At 33.6% G+C, this 16,238-nt stretch overlaps 1 protein-coding gene across 2 annotated transcripts in view; it reads left to right on the top strand.

Moving 5' to 3' along the window:
* Positions 1-16,238, top strand: part of Sycp1 (synaptonemal complex protein 1) — a 147,917-nt gene that overhangs the window by 13,067 nt on the left and 118,612 nt on the right. For both annotated transcript variants that reach the window (XM_047567226.1, XM_047567216.1), the window contains exons 10-11: positions 159-232; positions 9,166-9,274. In XM_047567226.1, the coding sequence (XP_047423182.1) occupies positions 159-232; positions 9,166-9,274 (183 nt within the window). The remainder of the gene's footprint in view (positions 1-158; positions 233-9,165; positions 9,275-16,238) is intronic.

Below are 16,238 nucleotides of genomic sequence, written 5' to 3'. Positions count from 1 at the left end.
CAGGAAGAAAATAGCAGTTTTAACTCTTTGGAAACTTTTGAAGTTTAATATAATTTTGAGATAAATAAGAAAGTGAAATAATCTTTTAATTTTTTCTGTAATGGAAAAGTTAAATACAATTATGTTAAGACATTGTGTGTATTTATTTTATTTTTAAGTAAAGGAAGATTATGAAAAAATCCAACACCTTGAAGATGAATTTAAGAAAGAAGTAAATGACAAGGAAAATCAGGTGTTTTTTTTTTTTTTAAAAACAACTTTATATCTTTTTGAAAAGTTAATTAAAATTTTTCTGTCAACACAATATTTATACATACTAATGAGGTACAATGTGATATTTTGATTCATATATACTGGGTAGTGATCAATGCAGAGTGATTACCACATTTATCACCTAAACTTTTAATCATTTCTTTATGATGGGTACATTTAAATTTCAAGTGTTCTGAAATATATAATGCTATATTCTTTGTATTTGTCACTTCATAAAGTCTTAAAATTTCAAGAGAAATTTGTGTTTGCTGACTATGAGATAAATTTCTGAGAATTTTAATATTATATGTATTCAAATATTTAGCTTTTTGCCTAGCCAAATTAATTTTCATTGACTCAAATATGTGCTCACTGAATGCTTGGTTTTTAATAATGAATCTTCTACAATAAATGTCTACATTGCTGCAAAAATATAAGAAATTTTGTTCAGATTAAAAAATCCTAATAAAATGTAAAGATTATTATTGATGCACTTTTTTTAATTGTAAACAAATGGGATACATGTTGTTTCTCTGTTTGTACATGGTGTAAAGGCATACCGTTTGTGTAATCATAAATTTACATAGGGTAATGTTGTTTGATTCATTCTGTTATTTTTTCCCTTCCCCCCACCCCTACCACCCCTCTTTTCCCTGTATACAGTCCTTCCTTCCCCCATTCTTGCCCCCCTCCCTAACCCTAACCCCTCCAACCCCCCATTATGTGTCATCATCCACTTATTAGCGATATCATTCGTCCTTTGGTTTTTTGAGATTGGCTTATCTCACTTAGCATGATGTTCTCCAATTTCATCCATTTGCCTGAAAATGCCATAATTTTATCATTCTTTATGGCTGAGTAATATTCCATTGTATATACATACCACAGTTTCTTTATCCATTCATCAATTGAAGGACATTTAGGTTGGTTCCATACTCTGGCTATTGTGAATTGAGCAGCTATGAACATTGATGTGGCTGTATCTCTGTAGTATGCTGATTTTAAGTCCTTGGGTATAGGCCAAGGAGTGGGATAGCTGGGTCAAATGGTGGTTCCATTCCAAGTTTTCTGAGGAATCTCCATACTGCTTTCCAGAATGGCTGCACTAATTTACAGCCCATCCTCGCCAACACCTGTTGTTGCTTGTATTCTTGATAATCGCCATTCTAATTGGGGTGAGATGGAATCTTAGGGTGGTTTTGATTTGCATTTCTCTTATTACTAGAGATGTTGAACATTTTTCCATATGTTTGTTGATTGCTTGTAGATCTTCTTCTGTGAAGTATCTATTCATTTCCTTAGCCCATTTGTCAATTGGATTATTTGCATTCTTGGTGTAGAGTTCTTTGAGTTCTTTATAGATTCTGGAGATTAGTGCTCTATCTGAAGTATGATTGGCAAAGATTTTCTCCCACTCTGTAGGCTCTTTCTTCGCATTACTGATAGTTTCCTTTGCTGAGAGAAAGCTTTTCAGTTTGAATCTATCCCAGTTGTTGATTCTTGCTTTTATTTCTTGTGCTATGGGAGTCCTGTTGAGGAAGTCTGGTCTTAAGCTGACATGTTGAAGATGTGGACCTACATTTTCTTCTATAAGATGCAGGGTCTCTGGTCTGATTCCGAGGTCCTTAATCCATTTTGAGTTTAGTTTCGTGCACGGTGGGAGATATGGGTTTAGTTTCAGTCTGTTGCATATGGATTTCCAATTCTCCCAGCACCATTTGTTGAAGAGGCTATCTTTTCTCCATGGCATAGTTTTGGCACCTTTGTCTAGTATGAGAAAATTATATTTATTTGGGTTTGTGTCTGTGTCCTCTATTCTGTACCATTGATCTACCTTTCTATTTTGATACCAATACCATGTTGTTTTTGTTACCATTGCTTTGTAGTAGAGTTGAAGGTCTGGTATTGTGATACCCCCTGCTTCACTCTTTCTGCTAAGAATTGCTTTAGCTATTCTGGGTTTCTTATTCTTCCAGATGAATTTCATGATTGCTTGCTCTATTTCTGTAAGGTACGTCATTGGGATTTTAATTGGAATTGCATTGAATCTGTATAGCACTTTTGGTAGTATGGCCATTTTGACAATATTAATTCTGCCTATCCAAGAACATGGGAGATCTTTCCATCTTCTAAGGTTTTCTTTAATTTCTTTCTTTAGTGTTCTGTAGTTCTCATTGTAGAGGTCTTTCGCCTCTTTTGTGAGATTGATTCCCAAGTATTTTATTTTTTTCGAGGCTATTGTGAATGGGGTAGTTTTCCTAATTTCTCTTTCAGAGGATTCATCACTTATGAATAAAAATGCACTAGATTTACGAGCATTGATTTTATGTTCTGCTACTTTACTGAATTCATTTATGAGTTCTAGAAGTTTTCTGGTGGAATTTTTTGGGTCCTCTAAATATAGACTCATGTCATTGGCAAATAGGGATAGTTTGAGTTCTTTTTCTATTCGTATCTCTTTAATTTCTTTGGTCTGTCTAATTGCTCTGGCTAGAGTTTCAAGGACGATATTGACTAGAAGTGGTGAAAGAGGGCATCCCTGCCTTGTTCCAGTTTTTAGGGGGAATGCTTTCAGTTTTTCACCATTTAGAATGATATTGGCCATGGGCTTAGCATAGATGGCCTTTACAACGTTAAGGAATATTCCCACTATCCCTGTTTTTTCTAGTGTTTTGAGCATGAAGGGGTGCTATATTTTATCAAATGCTTTTTCTGCATCTATTGAAATAATCATGTGATTCTTTTTTTTATTTTTATTTTTTTATTTTATTTTTTATTGTAAACAAATGGGAGACATGTTGTTTCTCTGTACATAGAGTAAAGGCATACCATTTGTGTAATCATAAATTTACATAGGGTAATGTTGGTTGATTCATCTGTTATTTTTTCCCTTCCCCCCAACCCTCCCATCCCTCTTTTCCCTCTATACAGTCCTTCCTTCCCCCATTCTTGCCCCCCTCCCTAACCCTAACTCTAACCCTAAAACTAACCCCTCCCATGCCCCATTTTGTATCATCATCCACTTATCAGTGAGATCATTCTTCCTTTGGTTTTTTGAGATTGGCTTATCTCACTTAGCATGATATTCTCCAATTTCATCCATTTGCCTGCAAATGCCATAATTTTATCATTCTTTATGGCTGAGTAATATTCCATTGTATATATATGCCACAGTTTCTTTATCCATTCATCAATTGAAGGGCATCTAGGTTGGTTCCACAATCTGGCTATGGTGAATTGAGCAGCTATGAACATTGATGTGGCTGTATCTTTGTAGTATGCTGATTGTAGGTCCTTTGGGTATAGGCCAAGGAGTGGGATAGCTGGGTCAAATGGTAGTTCCATTCCAAGTTTTCTAAGGAATCTCCATACTGCTTTCCAGAGTGGCTGCACTAATTTGCAACCCCACCAGCAATGTATGAGTGTACCTTTCTCCCCACATCCTCGCCAACACCTGTTGTTGCTTGTATTCTTGATAATCACCATTCTAATTGGGGTGAGATGGAATCTTAGGGTGGTTTTGATTTGCATTTCTCTTATTACTAGAGATGTTGAACATTTTTCCATATGTTTGTTGATTGCTTGTAGGTCTTCTTCTGTGAAGTGTCTGTTCATTTCCTTAGACCATTTGTCGATTGGGTTATTTGTAGTCTTGGTGTTGAGTTTTTTGAGTTCTTTATAGATTCTGGAGATTAGTGCTCTATCTGAAGTATGATTGGCAAAGATTTTCTCCCACTCTGTAGGCTCTTTCTTCGCATTACTGATAGTTTCCTTTGCTGAGAGAAAGCTTTTTAGTTTGAATCTATCCCAGTTGTTGATTCTTGCTTTTATTTCTTGTGCTATGGGAGTCCTGTTGAGGAAGTCTGGTCTTAAGCTGACATGTTGAAGATCTGGACCTACATTTTCTTCTATAAGATGCAGGGTCTCTGGTCTGATTCCGAGGTCTTTAATCCATTTTGAGTTTAGTTTCGTGCACGGTGAGAGATATGGGTTTAGTTTCAGTCTGTTGCATATGGATTTCCAATTCTCCCAGCACCATTTGTTGAAGAGGCTATCTTTTCTCCATTGCATATTTTTGGCACCTTTGTCTAGTATGAGAAAATTATATTTATTTGGGTTTGTGTCTGTGTCCTCTATTCTGTACCATTGATCTACCTGTCTATTTTGGTACCAATACCATGCCATTTTTGTTACTATTGCTTTGTAGTATAGTTGAAGTTCTGGTATTGCAATACCCCCTGCTTCATTTTTCCTGCGAAGGATTGCTTTAGCTATTCTGGGTCTCTTATTCTTCCAGATGAATTTCATGATTGCTTGTTCTATTTCTGTAAGGTATGTCGTTGGGGTTTTAATTGGAATTGCATTGAATCTGTATAGCACTTTTGGTAGTATGGCCATTTTGACAATATTAATTCTGCCTATCCAAGAACATGGGAGATCTTTCCATCTTCTAAGGTTTTCTTTAATTTCTTTCTTTAGTGTTCTGTAGTTCTCATTGTAGAGGTCTTTCGCCTCTTTTGTGAGATTGATTCCCAAGTATTTTATTTTTTTTGAGGCTATTGTGAATGGGGTAGTTTTCCTAATTTCTCTTTCAGAGGATTCATCACTTATGAATAAAAATGCCTTAGATTTATGAGCATTGATCTTGTAACCTGCTTCTTTACTAAATTCACTTATGAGTTCTAAGAGTTTTCTGGTGGAATTTCCTGGTTCCTCTAAGTATATAATCATATCATCAGCAAATAGGGATAGTTTGAGTTCTTCTTTTCCTATTCATATCCCTTTAATTTCTTTGGTCTGTCTAATTGCTCTGGCTAGAGTCTCAAGGACGATATTGAATAGGAGTGGTGAAAGAGGTCATCCCTGCCTTGTTCCAGATTTTAGGGGGAATGCTTTCAGTTTTTCACCATTTAGAATGATATTAGCCATGGGCTTAGCGTAGATGGCCTTTATGATGTTAAGGAACGTTCCCACTATCCCTATTTTTTCTAGTGTTTTGAGCATGAAGGGGTGCTGTATTTTATCAAATGCTTTTTCTGCATCTATTGAAATAATCATGTGATTTTTGACTTTAAGTCTGTTGATATGGTGAATGACATTTATTGATTTCCTGATGTTGAACCAACCTTGCATCCCTGGGATAAAACCCACTTGATCATGGTGCACTATCTTTTTAATATGTTTTTGTATGCGATTTGCTAAAATTTTGTTAAGAATTTTTGCGTCAATGTTCATTAAGGATATTGGTCTAAAATTTTCTTTCCTCAATGTGTCTCTGTCTAGTTTAGGTATCAAGGTGATATTGGCTTCATAGAATGAGTTTGGGAGAGTTCCCTCCTTTTCTATTTCATGGAATACTTTGAAAAGTATTGGAATGAGCTCTTCTTTAAAGGTTTTGTAGAACTCGGCTGAGAACCCATCAGGTCCTGGACTTTTCTTTGTTGGTAGGCTTTTGATGACTTCTTCTATTTCATTACTTGAAATTGGTCTATTTAAATTGTGTATGTCCTCCTCGTTCAGATTAGGCAATTCATATGTCTCTAGAAACTTGTTGATATCTTCGAAATTTTCTATTTTGTTGGAGTATAGATTTTCAAAATAGCTTCTAATTATGTTTTGTATTTCACTTGTGTCTGTTGTGATATTTCCTTGCTCATTCCGAATTTTGGTGATTTGGGTTTTCTCTCGTCTTCTCTTTGTTAGTGTGGCTAAAGGTTTATCAATTTTATTTTTTCGAAGAACCAACTATTTATTTTGTCAATTTTTTGTTTTGTTTCTTTTGTTTCAATTTCGTTGATTTCAGCTCTGATTTTAACTATTTCCTGTCTTCTACTACTTTTGGTGTTGGTCTGCTCTTCTTTTTCTAGGGCTTTGAGCTGTAGTGTTAGGTCGTTTATTTGTTGAGATTTACTTCTTTTATTGAATGCGCTCCATGAAATAAATTTTCCTCTAAGTACTGCTTTCATAGTGTCCCAGAGATTTTGATATGATGTTTCTTTGTTCTCATTTACCTCTAAGAATTTTTTAATTTCCTTCCTAATATCTTCTGTTACCCATTCATCATATAATAGCATATTGTTTAATCTCCAGGTGTTGGAGTAATTTCTGTTTTTTACTCTTTCATTTATTTCTAATTTCAATCCATTATGATCTGATAGAATACAAGGAAGTGTCTCTATCTTCTTGTATTTGCTAACATTAGCTTTGTGGCATAATATATGGTCTATTTTAGAGAAGGATCCATGTGCTGCTGAGAAGAAAGTGTATTCACTCTTCGTTGGATGGTATATTCTATAAATGTCTGTTAAGTCTAAATTATTGATTGTGTTATTGAGTTCTATGGTTTCTTTGTTCAATTTTTGATTGGAAGATCTGTCCAGTGGTGAGAGAGGCGTGTTAAAATCACCTAGTATTATTGTATTATGGTCTATTTGGTTTCTGAGATTGAGAAGAATTTGTTTGACATACATGGGTGAGCCACTGTTTGGGGCATAGATATTTATGATTGTTATGTCTTGCTGATTTATGGTTCCTTAAGCAGTATGAAATGTCCTTCTTTATCCCTTCTGACTAACTTTCGCTTGAAGTCCACATTATCTGAAATGAGGATGGATACCTCAGCTCTTTTGCTGGGTCCATGTGCATGGTATATTTTTTCCCATCCTTTCACCTTTAGTCTATGGGTATGTCTTTCTATGAGATGAGTCTCTTGCAGGCAACATATTGTTGGATCTTTCTTTTTTGTCCAATCTGCCAGTCTATGTCTTTTGATTGATGAATTCAGGCCATTAATATTCAATCATGTGATTCTTGACTTTAAGTCTATTGATATGGTGAATTACATTTATTGATTTCCTGATGTTGAACCAACCTTGCATCCCTGAGATGAAACCCACTTGATCATGGTGCACTATCTTTTTAATATATTTTTGTATGCGATTTGCTAAAATTTTGTTTAGAATTTTTGCGTTGATGTTCATTAAGGATATTGGTCTGAAATTTTCTTTCCTCGATGTGTCTCTGTCTGGTTTAGGTATCAGGGTAATATTGGCTTCATAGAATGAGTTTGGGAGGGTTCCCTCGTCTTCTGTTTTATGGAATACTTTGATAATGCACATTTTATAGTTTATTTTGAAACTTCCTATCCATGACACCAATGAAAAGAAACTAAAACATTCTGTTGCTTTCTTCTAATGAAATCCCATAGCGGATACTTGTAAATGGTAAGTCTATATCCTTTGACATTTGTGAGAATGTCAGTTTCAGATTATCATTATGCCACCTCTTATCACATTCAAACCTGCTTCACAAATAAAAATATATATAAAAAGGAATCCTATTCTATTTCCTACTATTTTTGCAGTTTTTGTTCCTCTTATTTGACACAAAATATTACAGTTAAGGATAAATGCTAAAATAATAAAAAATTAAAGTATAGAAAGGATAATTTAGAGTTTAAAATTGTGGCTAAATGATAGTATTTCATTTTCTATGTTTAGATCTTTTGAAAGGGTTGTTAGCCATTGTTTTGTATTTTTTCTTTATTTTAAACCAGATTTCCAAAAGAAGGAAATCTTTTTAAAAATTAAAGTCATGCTTATTATGAAAAGCACAAAAATAGAGTGAAATGCTGAAAAAAATTATTGGAGTTCTTGAAATATGGACAGTGCTTACAGATTATTAGACTTACTTGTAAATTGATTGGGTGGTCAGCTAATGTCCCATTTATCCCAACACCCCCACCCCCAAATGGGACTCCTAAATATTTATTTATAAGAATTTTTTTCTGTAATTCTCCAAATTCCTGACTGGGGATATAAACTTGGCTGATGGCATATGTTAGGCAAACATTCTACCTCTGAGCTACAACCTCTGAATCCTCTCTTTTAAAATTGATATGCCTCTTTCTTTTGTCCGTGACTATAGTAGTTGTCAAGTAATGGGTGGGAGGGTTGAATGAACCTAGGTAGGACTTACTACTCTTTACAGACTTCAGTTTCCTTGTACTTATACTCACCTATACAGTATCTATTGCCTCTAATTCTTGAAACATCATGGGGTTCTTCGGGGTGAGTTATTTTGTTTCTAATTAGTACTTCTCTATGCAGTCTCTTTGGTTTGACTTTTCAGAGTTGGGTTATTTTCCATTCCTTCCAACTGCTTGCTATTTTCTTTTTAATTTTAAAACATATTATGGCTTAGATTATAGAATTGATGTGGTTTCATAGGTGATACAATTTGTTTTTCTTGGGTTCCTTGTTAATTTTTGGGTGATTTGAAGGTTAAAAAAGGGGAGAGAAGGTCTTTTTGTCATCTTGAATCTCCAAGTCTTCAGCTTATCTTTATAAGTTTAACTCTGACCTTTTCTTCACATTAATTCTGTACTCTGGCCATTTGAAAATTTTGAGTTATATGAGTAAAGCACGATTTCTCCATTTTTGTGTTCAACCTTGGATACTCATTTCCTAATGTTTGCTTGATTAATTTCTACAATTCTCATTTCAGCCATTTTGAGAATCAATTTTTGATTACTTCCTCCAAGACCAATTTAGGTGTTCATTTCCTGACACCCAGAACATTTTTGTCCTATTACTAGTGTAGTTGTCTCCCATCTTGAGGATGACTTTCCTCATTTTCATATATGCAATACTTATGGTTTCTGGTACTCAATACTATTGAATGAATTGGTACACACCGTTATGTAATCTTCTCAGTAATAGCATGAAATGCTATTTAATAAACCTAATAAATAATAAAATAAGTTTATTATACAAGCATGTATGAAATACTAAACACAGCCAGCCATCTGAAAAGTATTGGAGAAGTATATAAAATAATTATAGCTGATAAGTGCTTAGGTGCCACATTTAACTTTTTATATCTATAATGTTTTTTAAAAATATTTCATTTTAGGTATCACTACTGCTGATCCAAAGTGCTGAGAAAGAAGATAAAATGAAAGATTTAACATTTCTGCTAGAGGAATCCAGAGAAAAAATTAATCAATTAGAGGAAAAGACAAGTAAGAATTTGCATAAGAAAATACAACAACATGTCATGGATTCCTTGTTATGTTCAAAATTTTGGCTTTAATTACAAGTTTGTTGTAGTATTTTCTGATGCTGTAATACTCAGTTTAGGTTGGAACAGTTGGAGGAGGGCATAATAGAATCCCCTTTTCTATGCTTTTAACCCACTTCAAAATTTCAATTTTGTGCTCCAAAAAGACAGGGATATATGTCTTTTTTGTTCACTGATGTATTTCAATTGTTTAGAACAGGGTCCAACACATATGAAGTACTCCATAAATTATAAATGAATGAATTCTATGAGAGTATCATGGAGGAAGCTATTCTTCCCAGAGCAAGACATTTGGAAAAGCATTAGGGAAAAATGATTGAACTGTACCTTAGATGATTAATAGTACTGAACTATTTACTGAAATAGCGACTTGGAGGAGACAGTGTAGGCAGAAGAAATGGCTTGTGTAAGTATGAAAGTTAGGGTATATTTGGTAAAATGATGGATGTGGCTGTATCTTAGAGAACTCAGACAGATGAGACTGTGAAAGAATGTTGGGTCCATTTATGAAGAACATTCAATGTAATGGCACGTGTAGACAATATTTTTAAATAGTTTTCAAATTTGTTCACATGGCAGGACATCTGGAAGGCATAATACCCTTTATGAGACACCATGTGTCTTTTAGAACATCATAAGGACCTGTGGCATTTGTTGTTTTTTATTCTTTTAAACGTTATCTCTTCTTCACATGGCAGATGATTATCTGATCTCTGCATACCTGTGCTTGCCAATTTCCTCTTACTGTAATTACTGTACCTATATTGTAGACATATTGAAATTAACTTTTTGCTACATTTTGTGAAATTGTCTCTTCCATATTTTTGGCTACTTCCTCTACCCAAAATGAGCTTTCTACTTCAAATCTGTTAGCTCAGTTCTAGTGAATGCTTCCTCAATCTTTATAATGATTTAAGCATTATCCTTTTGTCTCCTATGACTGAGGGTCTTGAGGAGGGACTGTGTATCTCTTTTAAATATCTTCAGTGTAACTCTAGTGTCTGACATTTTGCTTTGCACTTGATAGAAGATCAATAGAAGTTTGAACAAATGAGTAAATACTTAATCCTATGTAAACTGGAAATAGTATTAGTAATGAATAACTATAAATTCTGTTATTCTGTAGACTTATAACCAGTGAAATATGTTCATTTAAATCACTTCTCTTTGTTTTGCAAATGTACGTATCTTCTAAATGTTTGTTTCCATTCTGTTTCAGTTTGGCTATTTTCTAATGATCTATCATCTAGTGCTACCTTTGCTGTATTTAATTTGTTCTAAACTTATCTATTGAATGCTTAACTTTAATCATATATTTTTCTTTGCAAATTTCGGTTTGATTCTTTTAAAGATTCCAGTGCTCTGACTAAATTATCTTTTTTTAAAAATCATATTTTTAGTTTTGAATTTATTAAACATCGATATTTTGTTTCTATTCTCTTTTTACTTCTATATCTGTCTTACCTCTTGGTCTATTTCTAATTGTTTTTAAAAACTGGTAAAATAGTATAAAATCTGCCATCTTAAACCTTTTTAAAGGTACAGTTAAGTGGTATTAAGTATATTTACATTGTACAACCACTACCACCTTCCATCTATATATTTTTTTAAATTCAACAAAATGTAAACTATTAAATATTAACTCTTTGAATATTAACTTTTTGAATATTGAACCAATCTTGCATCTTTGGAATAAACCCCACTTTGTCATGGTATAAAATTATTTTTATATATGTGTTGAAGTTGATCAGCTAACATTCTATTAAGAATTTTTACATTTATGTGAATGAAGAATTTTGGTCTGTAGTTTACTGCTTTTGTACTTTTATGTCTGCTTTTAGTATCAGGGTAATACTAACTTCATAAAATAAATTTGCAAATCTTTCCTCTTCTGTTTTCTGGAAGAGATTGTATACAATCGGTGTTAATTCTCTACATATTTGGAATAATTCTTAAGTAGAACCATCTGGCCTAAAGATTTCTTTTTTGGAAAATTTACAATTACAAATTCAATTGCATTAGTAGTTATAAAACTCTTAATATTTTCTGTTTTGTATTTAATTATGATAGGTTTTTGGAGGAATTTGTCAAATTTGTATTTATAGAGTTGTTTATGGTATTCTTTTATTTTTCTATTGATACCTGTTGGGTCTGTAGTGAAATATTGACTATTTCAATCCTGATATTAGTAATTTGTGTCTTTTCTCTCTTTTCGATCCTTACTAAAGGTTTGTCAATTTGTTTGCTTTTTTCTAATAACCCCTTCTTTTATTTCTTTTGTTTTTATTTTCAGTTTCTTCCGTTTCACTTCCTAGATTTGTTTATTTGTTTGTTTTTTCGTTTATTTTTGTTACCAGGGATTGAACCCAGGTATGCCTAAACCAATGAGTCACATCCCCAGCCTGCTTTTTAAATTTTTTTTTATAAATTTTTTTATTTTGAGATGGTCTCACTACGTTGCTTAGGGTCTTGCTAAGTTGCTGAGGCTGGCTTTGAACTCGCCATCTTCCTGCCTCAGCTTCCCAAGCTGCTGGGATTATAAGGGTGCACCATTGCTCCTAGCTTATGTTTATTATTTCCTTCCTTTTGCTTGCTTTTGGTTTATTTTGCTCTTCTTTTCTAAATTTCTTAGGTGGGAGCTCACATTATGATTTAAAGTTTTCTTTTTTAAAATACATGGATGTATTCATTAGACTATTCTTATTCTAATACCTCAGCAAAACTTTAGCTTTGTCTTCATATTTTGATATTTCGTATTTTCTTTTTCACTTTTTAAAAATGTCTTTTTAAAACCTTCTCTTTAGACTTTTTCTTTGACATATAGTAGATTATTTAGAAGCATGTCATTTTTAGTTTCTGTGCCATTAGAGATTTTTCTGTTATCTGTGTTATTGATTTCTAATTTGATTCCATTTTATCAGGGTCATACTCTGTATAATTTCAGTTCTTTTACATTTTTTGAAAATTATTTTATGACCCTCCATGGGTTTGACTGATTACATCTGTTGTTATATTTTCTTTGGGCACCTGAAAAGAATGTGTATTATGTTGCTGTTGATTAGATCATGTTGTTTGATGGTTGTATAACAAACTATCACAAAGTTGGTGGCTTCAAACAACATATTTATTATCATACAGTTCTGGAGAATTAGAAGATCAGAAAGAGTTTTATGGACTAACTTCTCCTTGAAGTTTTGTGTGTCTTTAGTCTTTCTGGAGACTCTCAAGAGAAAATATGTTCCCTGCCCTTTTCTGCATTTAAAGACCACCTGCATTTCTTGGCTTACGTTGCCTTCCTCATATTATTCAACTAGCGCTTCTATTGTCACATTTTCTAATCTAATTTGGAGTTTCCTACCATTCTTTAGGAAGGTCCTTTGTGATTATGTTTTGCCTACTTGGATTAAACAGTATAATCTTCACATCTCAAGATCCATAATCACACCTACAAAAGACTCTTGTGTATAAGGTAACATTTTCAAAAATTCTGGGGACTAGAACATAGACATTTTTGAGGGGCTTTTATTCTTTGGTGTTGAGTTCTTCTATAATCTTGATTTTTTTTTTTTGGTCTTAATTTTTCATCAGTTATATATAGAGTAATGTTGAAGTCTCCAAATATAATGTGGATTTGTGTGTCTCTTTCAGTTATAACAGTTCATGTTTTGTTTTCCAGCTTTTTATTTGTGTATACTCATATTAAGATTGCTATGTCTTTTGGTTATTGGTCCTTTTATCATTATATAATATCTCTTTTTGCTGATAATGTTCTTGCTCTAACGTGTGTTACCTAATAATATTGTAGTCACTCTTGCTTTCCTTTGACTAATAGTTACATGTTTTATCTTTTTCCAACCTTTTACTTTCAAACAATCTATATTGTTATATGTGAAATAAGTTTTTTGTAGCCAGCATATAGTTCAATTTCATTTTTTTAAAAACCCAGTCAGCTTATCTCTTTAATTTTTACATGTAGACAATTTACATTTAATGTAATTATTGGTATGAAGGGACTTAAGTTTGTTCTTTTTTCCTCTTATTTTTACCTTTCTATTTTTTATTTGCAATCTTCCTGAGGGCTGCTTGAATTTTTTTTTTTTAAGAATCCTATTTGCACTTAAGTTTATACTTTCTAGTATGTCTCTCTTTGTGTAGACTTTTTAAAGTGGTTGTTCTTGATATTAATAATACAGTCTACTAGCATCATCATTTTTCAAGTTTAAGTATAGAGATCTTTACTCATTTGCAACATCCTTTTACCATCCCCATTTATAATACAAGTGTCTTCAATATTTCCTTTATGCACATTTAGAACCACTTCATACAGTACTATAATTTTTTCATAATAATACATAACTTACCAATTCAAGAAGTGAAGGAAAACTTATAATATTTACCTGTATTTTTGTTTATCTTATTCTTCCTTCTTTCCTGATGTTCACAATTGTCCTTCCACTGTTTCCTTCTCTATTAGAGTACTTAGTGTAGTTATTATTTAGGGACATCTGCTTGCAAATAATTCAAGTTCATTTTCCTTCATCTGGGAATGTTGTAATATTTTTTCCCTTTTTAAAATAGGATTCTGGTTATTAGATATTTCTTTCATCATTTAAAACATTTTGTGGCCAGGTGCAGTGCCAGCTATCTTGTAGACTAAGGCAGGAGGATTGCAAGCACAAAGCCAGGCTTGGTAACTTAGCAAGACCCTGTCTTAAAATAAAAAATATAAAGGGCTGGGGATGTAGGTCATTGTTAAATTAAACCTGGATTCAATCCCAATTACCAAAAATACAACATACCAACAAACGACCATACTGTGCTACATCCTTCTGACTTATATGATTCTGATAAAAAATCTATTGTTATTCTAATTGTTTTCTCCCTGTGTGTAAGGTTTTCATCCCTGGCCTCTTTTAATATCCTTTCTTTGTCATTAGTTTTCAGAATTTTATATGTGTGTATTGGTGTTTATTTCTTTGGGCTTTGAGATTTGCTATGCTTCTTGGATCTTACTTGTTCTCCAAAATTTGAAGGAAATTTCAGCTGTTGTTTCTTTGAATACTTTTTTAGCCCTGCCTTCTTTCTCTTATCCTTCAGGAACTCATGATGACTTGAAAAGTTAAATATTTTTATAATCACTCAGATTCCTGAGACTCTGCTAATTTCTTTTTCATTCTATCTGTTCTCTGTTATTCAGATTGCTAATTTTTTTTATTGTAAACAAATGGGATACATGTTGTTTCTCTATTTGTACATGGAGTCAAGGCATACCATTTGTGTAATCATAAATTTACATAGGGCAATGTTGGTTGATTCATTCTGTTATTTTTTTCCTTCCCCCCGACCCCTCTTTTCCCTCTATACAGTCCTTCCTTCCTCCATTCTTGCCCCCCTCCCTAACCCTAACCCTAACACTGACCCCCACCCCCCCCATTATGTGTCGTCATCAGCTTATCAACGAGATCATTCGTCCTTTGGTTTTTTTGAGATTGGCTTATCTCACTTAGCATGGTATTCTCCAACTGCATCCATTTACCTGAAAATACCATAATTTTATTCTTCTTTATGACTGAGTAATATTCCATGGTGTATATATACTACAGTTTCTTTATCCATTCATCAATTGAAGGTATCTAGATTGGTTTCACAATCTGGCTATTGTGAATTGAGCAGCTATGAACATTGATGTGACTGTCACTGTAGTATGCTGATTTTAAGTCTTTTGTGTATAGGCCAAGGAGTGGGATAGCTGGATCAAATGGTGTTTCCATTCCAAGTTTTCTAAGGAATCTCCACACTGCTTTCCAGAGTGGCTGTGCTAATTTGCAACCCCACCGGCAATATATGAGTGTACCTTTTCCCCCATGTCCTTGCCAACACCTGTTGTTACTTGTATTCTTGATAATCGTCATTCTAATTGGGGTGAGATGGAATCTTAGGGTAGTTTTGATTTGCATTTCTCTTATTGCTAGAGATGTTGAACATTTTTTCATATATGTGTTGATTGCTTGTAGATCTTCTTCTGTGAAGTGTCTGCTCATTTCCTTAGCCCATTTGTTGATGGCTTGTTTGTATTCTTGATGTAAATGTTTTTGAGTTCTTTATAGATTCTGAAGTGTTCTATCTGAAGTATGTATGGCAAAGATTTTCTCCCACTCTGTAGGCTCTTTCTTCACATTGTTGATAGTTTCCTTTGCTGAGAAAAAGCTTTTCAGTTTGAATCTATGCCAGTTATTGATTCTTGCTTTTATTTCTTGTGCTTTGGGAGTCATGTTAAGGAAGTCTGGTCCTAAGCTGAAACGATGAAGATTTGGACCTACTTTTTCTTCTATAAGGTACAGGGTCTTTGATCTGATTCTGTCGTCCTTGATCCATTTTGAGTTGAGTTTTGTGCAGGGTGAGAGATACGGGTTTAGTTTCATTCTGTTGCATATGGATTTCCAGTTTTCCCAGCACCATTTGTTGAACAGGCTATCTTTTCTCCATTGTATGTTTTTGGCACCTGTGTCTAGTATGAGAAAACTGTATTTATGTGGGTTTGTCTCTGTGTCCTCTATTCTGTACCACTGAACTACCTGTCTGTTTTGGTGCCAATACCATGCCATTTTTGTTACTGTTGCTTTGTAGTATACTTGAAGGTCTGGTATTGTGATACCCCTGCTTCACTCTTCCTGCTAAGAATTGCTTGAGCTCTTCTGGGTCTCTTATTCTTCCAAATGAGTTTCATGATTGCTTGCTCTATTTCTATGAAGTATGTCATTGGGATTTTAATTGGAATTGCATTGAATTTGTATAGCACTTTTGGTAGTATGGCCATTTTGACAATGTTAATTCTTCGTATCCAAGAACATGGGAGATCTTTCCATCTTCTAAGGTTTTCTTTAATTTCTTTCTTTAGTGTTCTG

The sequence above is a fragment of the Sciurus carolinensis genome, chromosome 1 (genome assembly GCF_902686445.1).
Source record: "Sciurus carolinensis chromosome 1, mSciCar1.2, whole genome shotgun sequence".
Lineage (NCBI taxonomy): Eukaryota > Metazoa > Chordata > Mammalia > Rodentia > Sciuridae > Sciurus > Sciurus carolinensis.
This window is presented reverse-complemented; position numbering and strand designations above follow the sequence as displayed.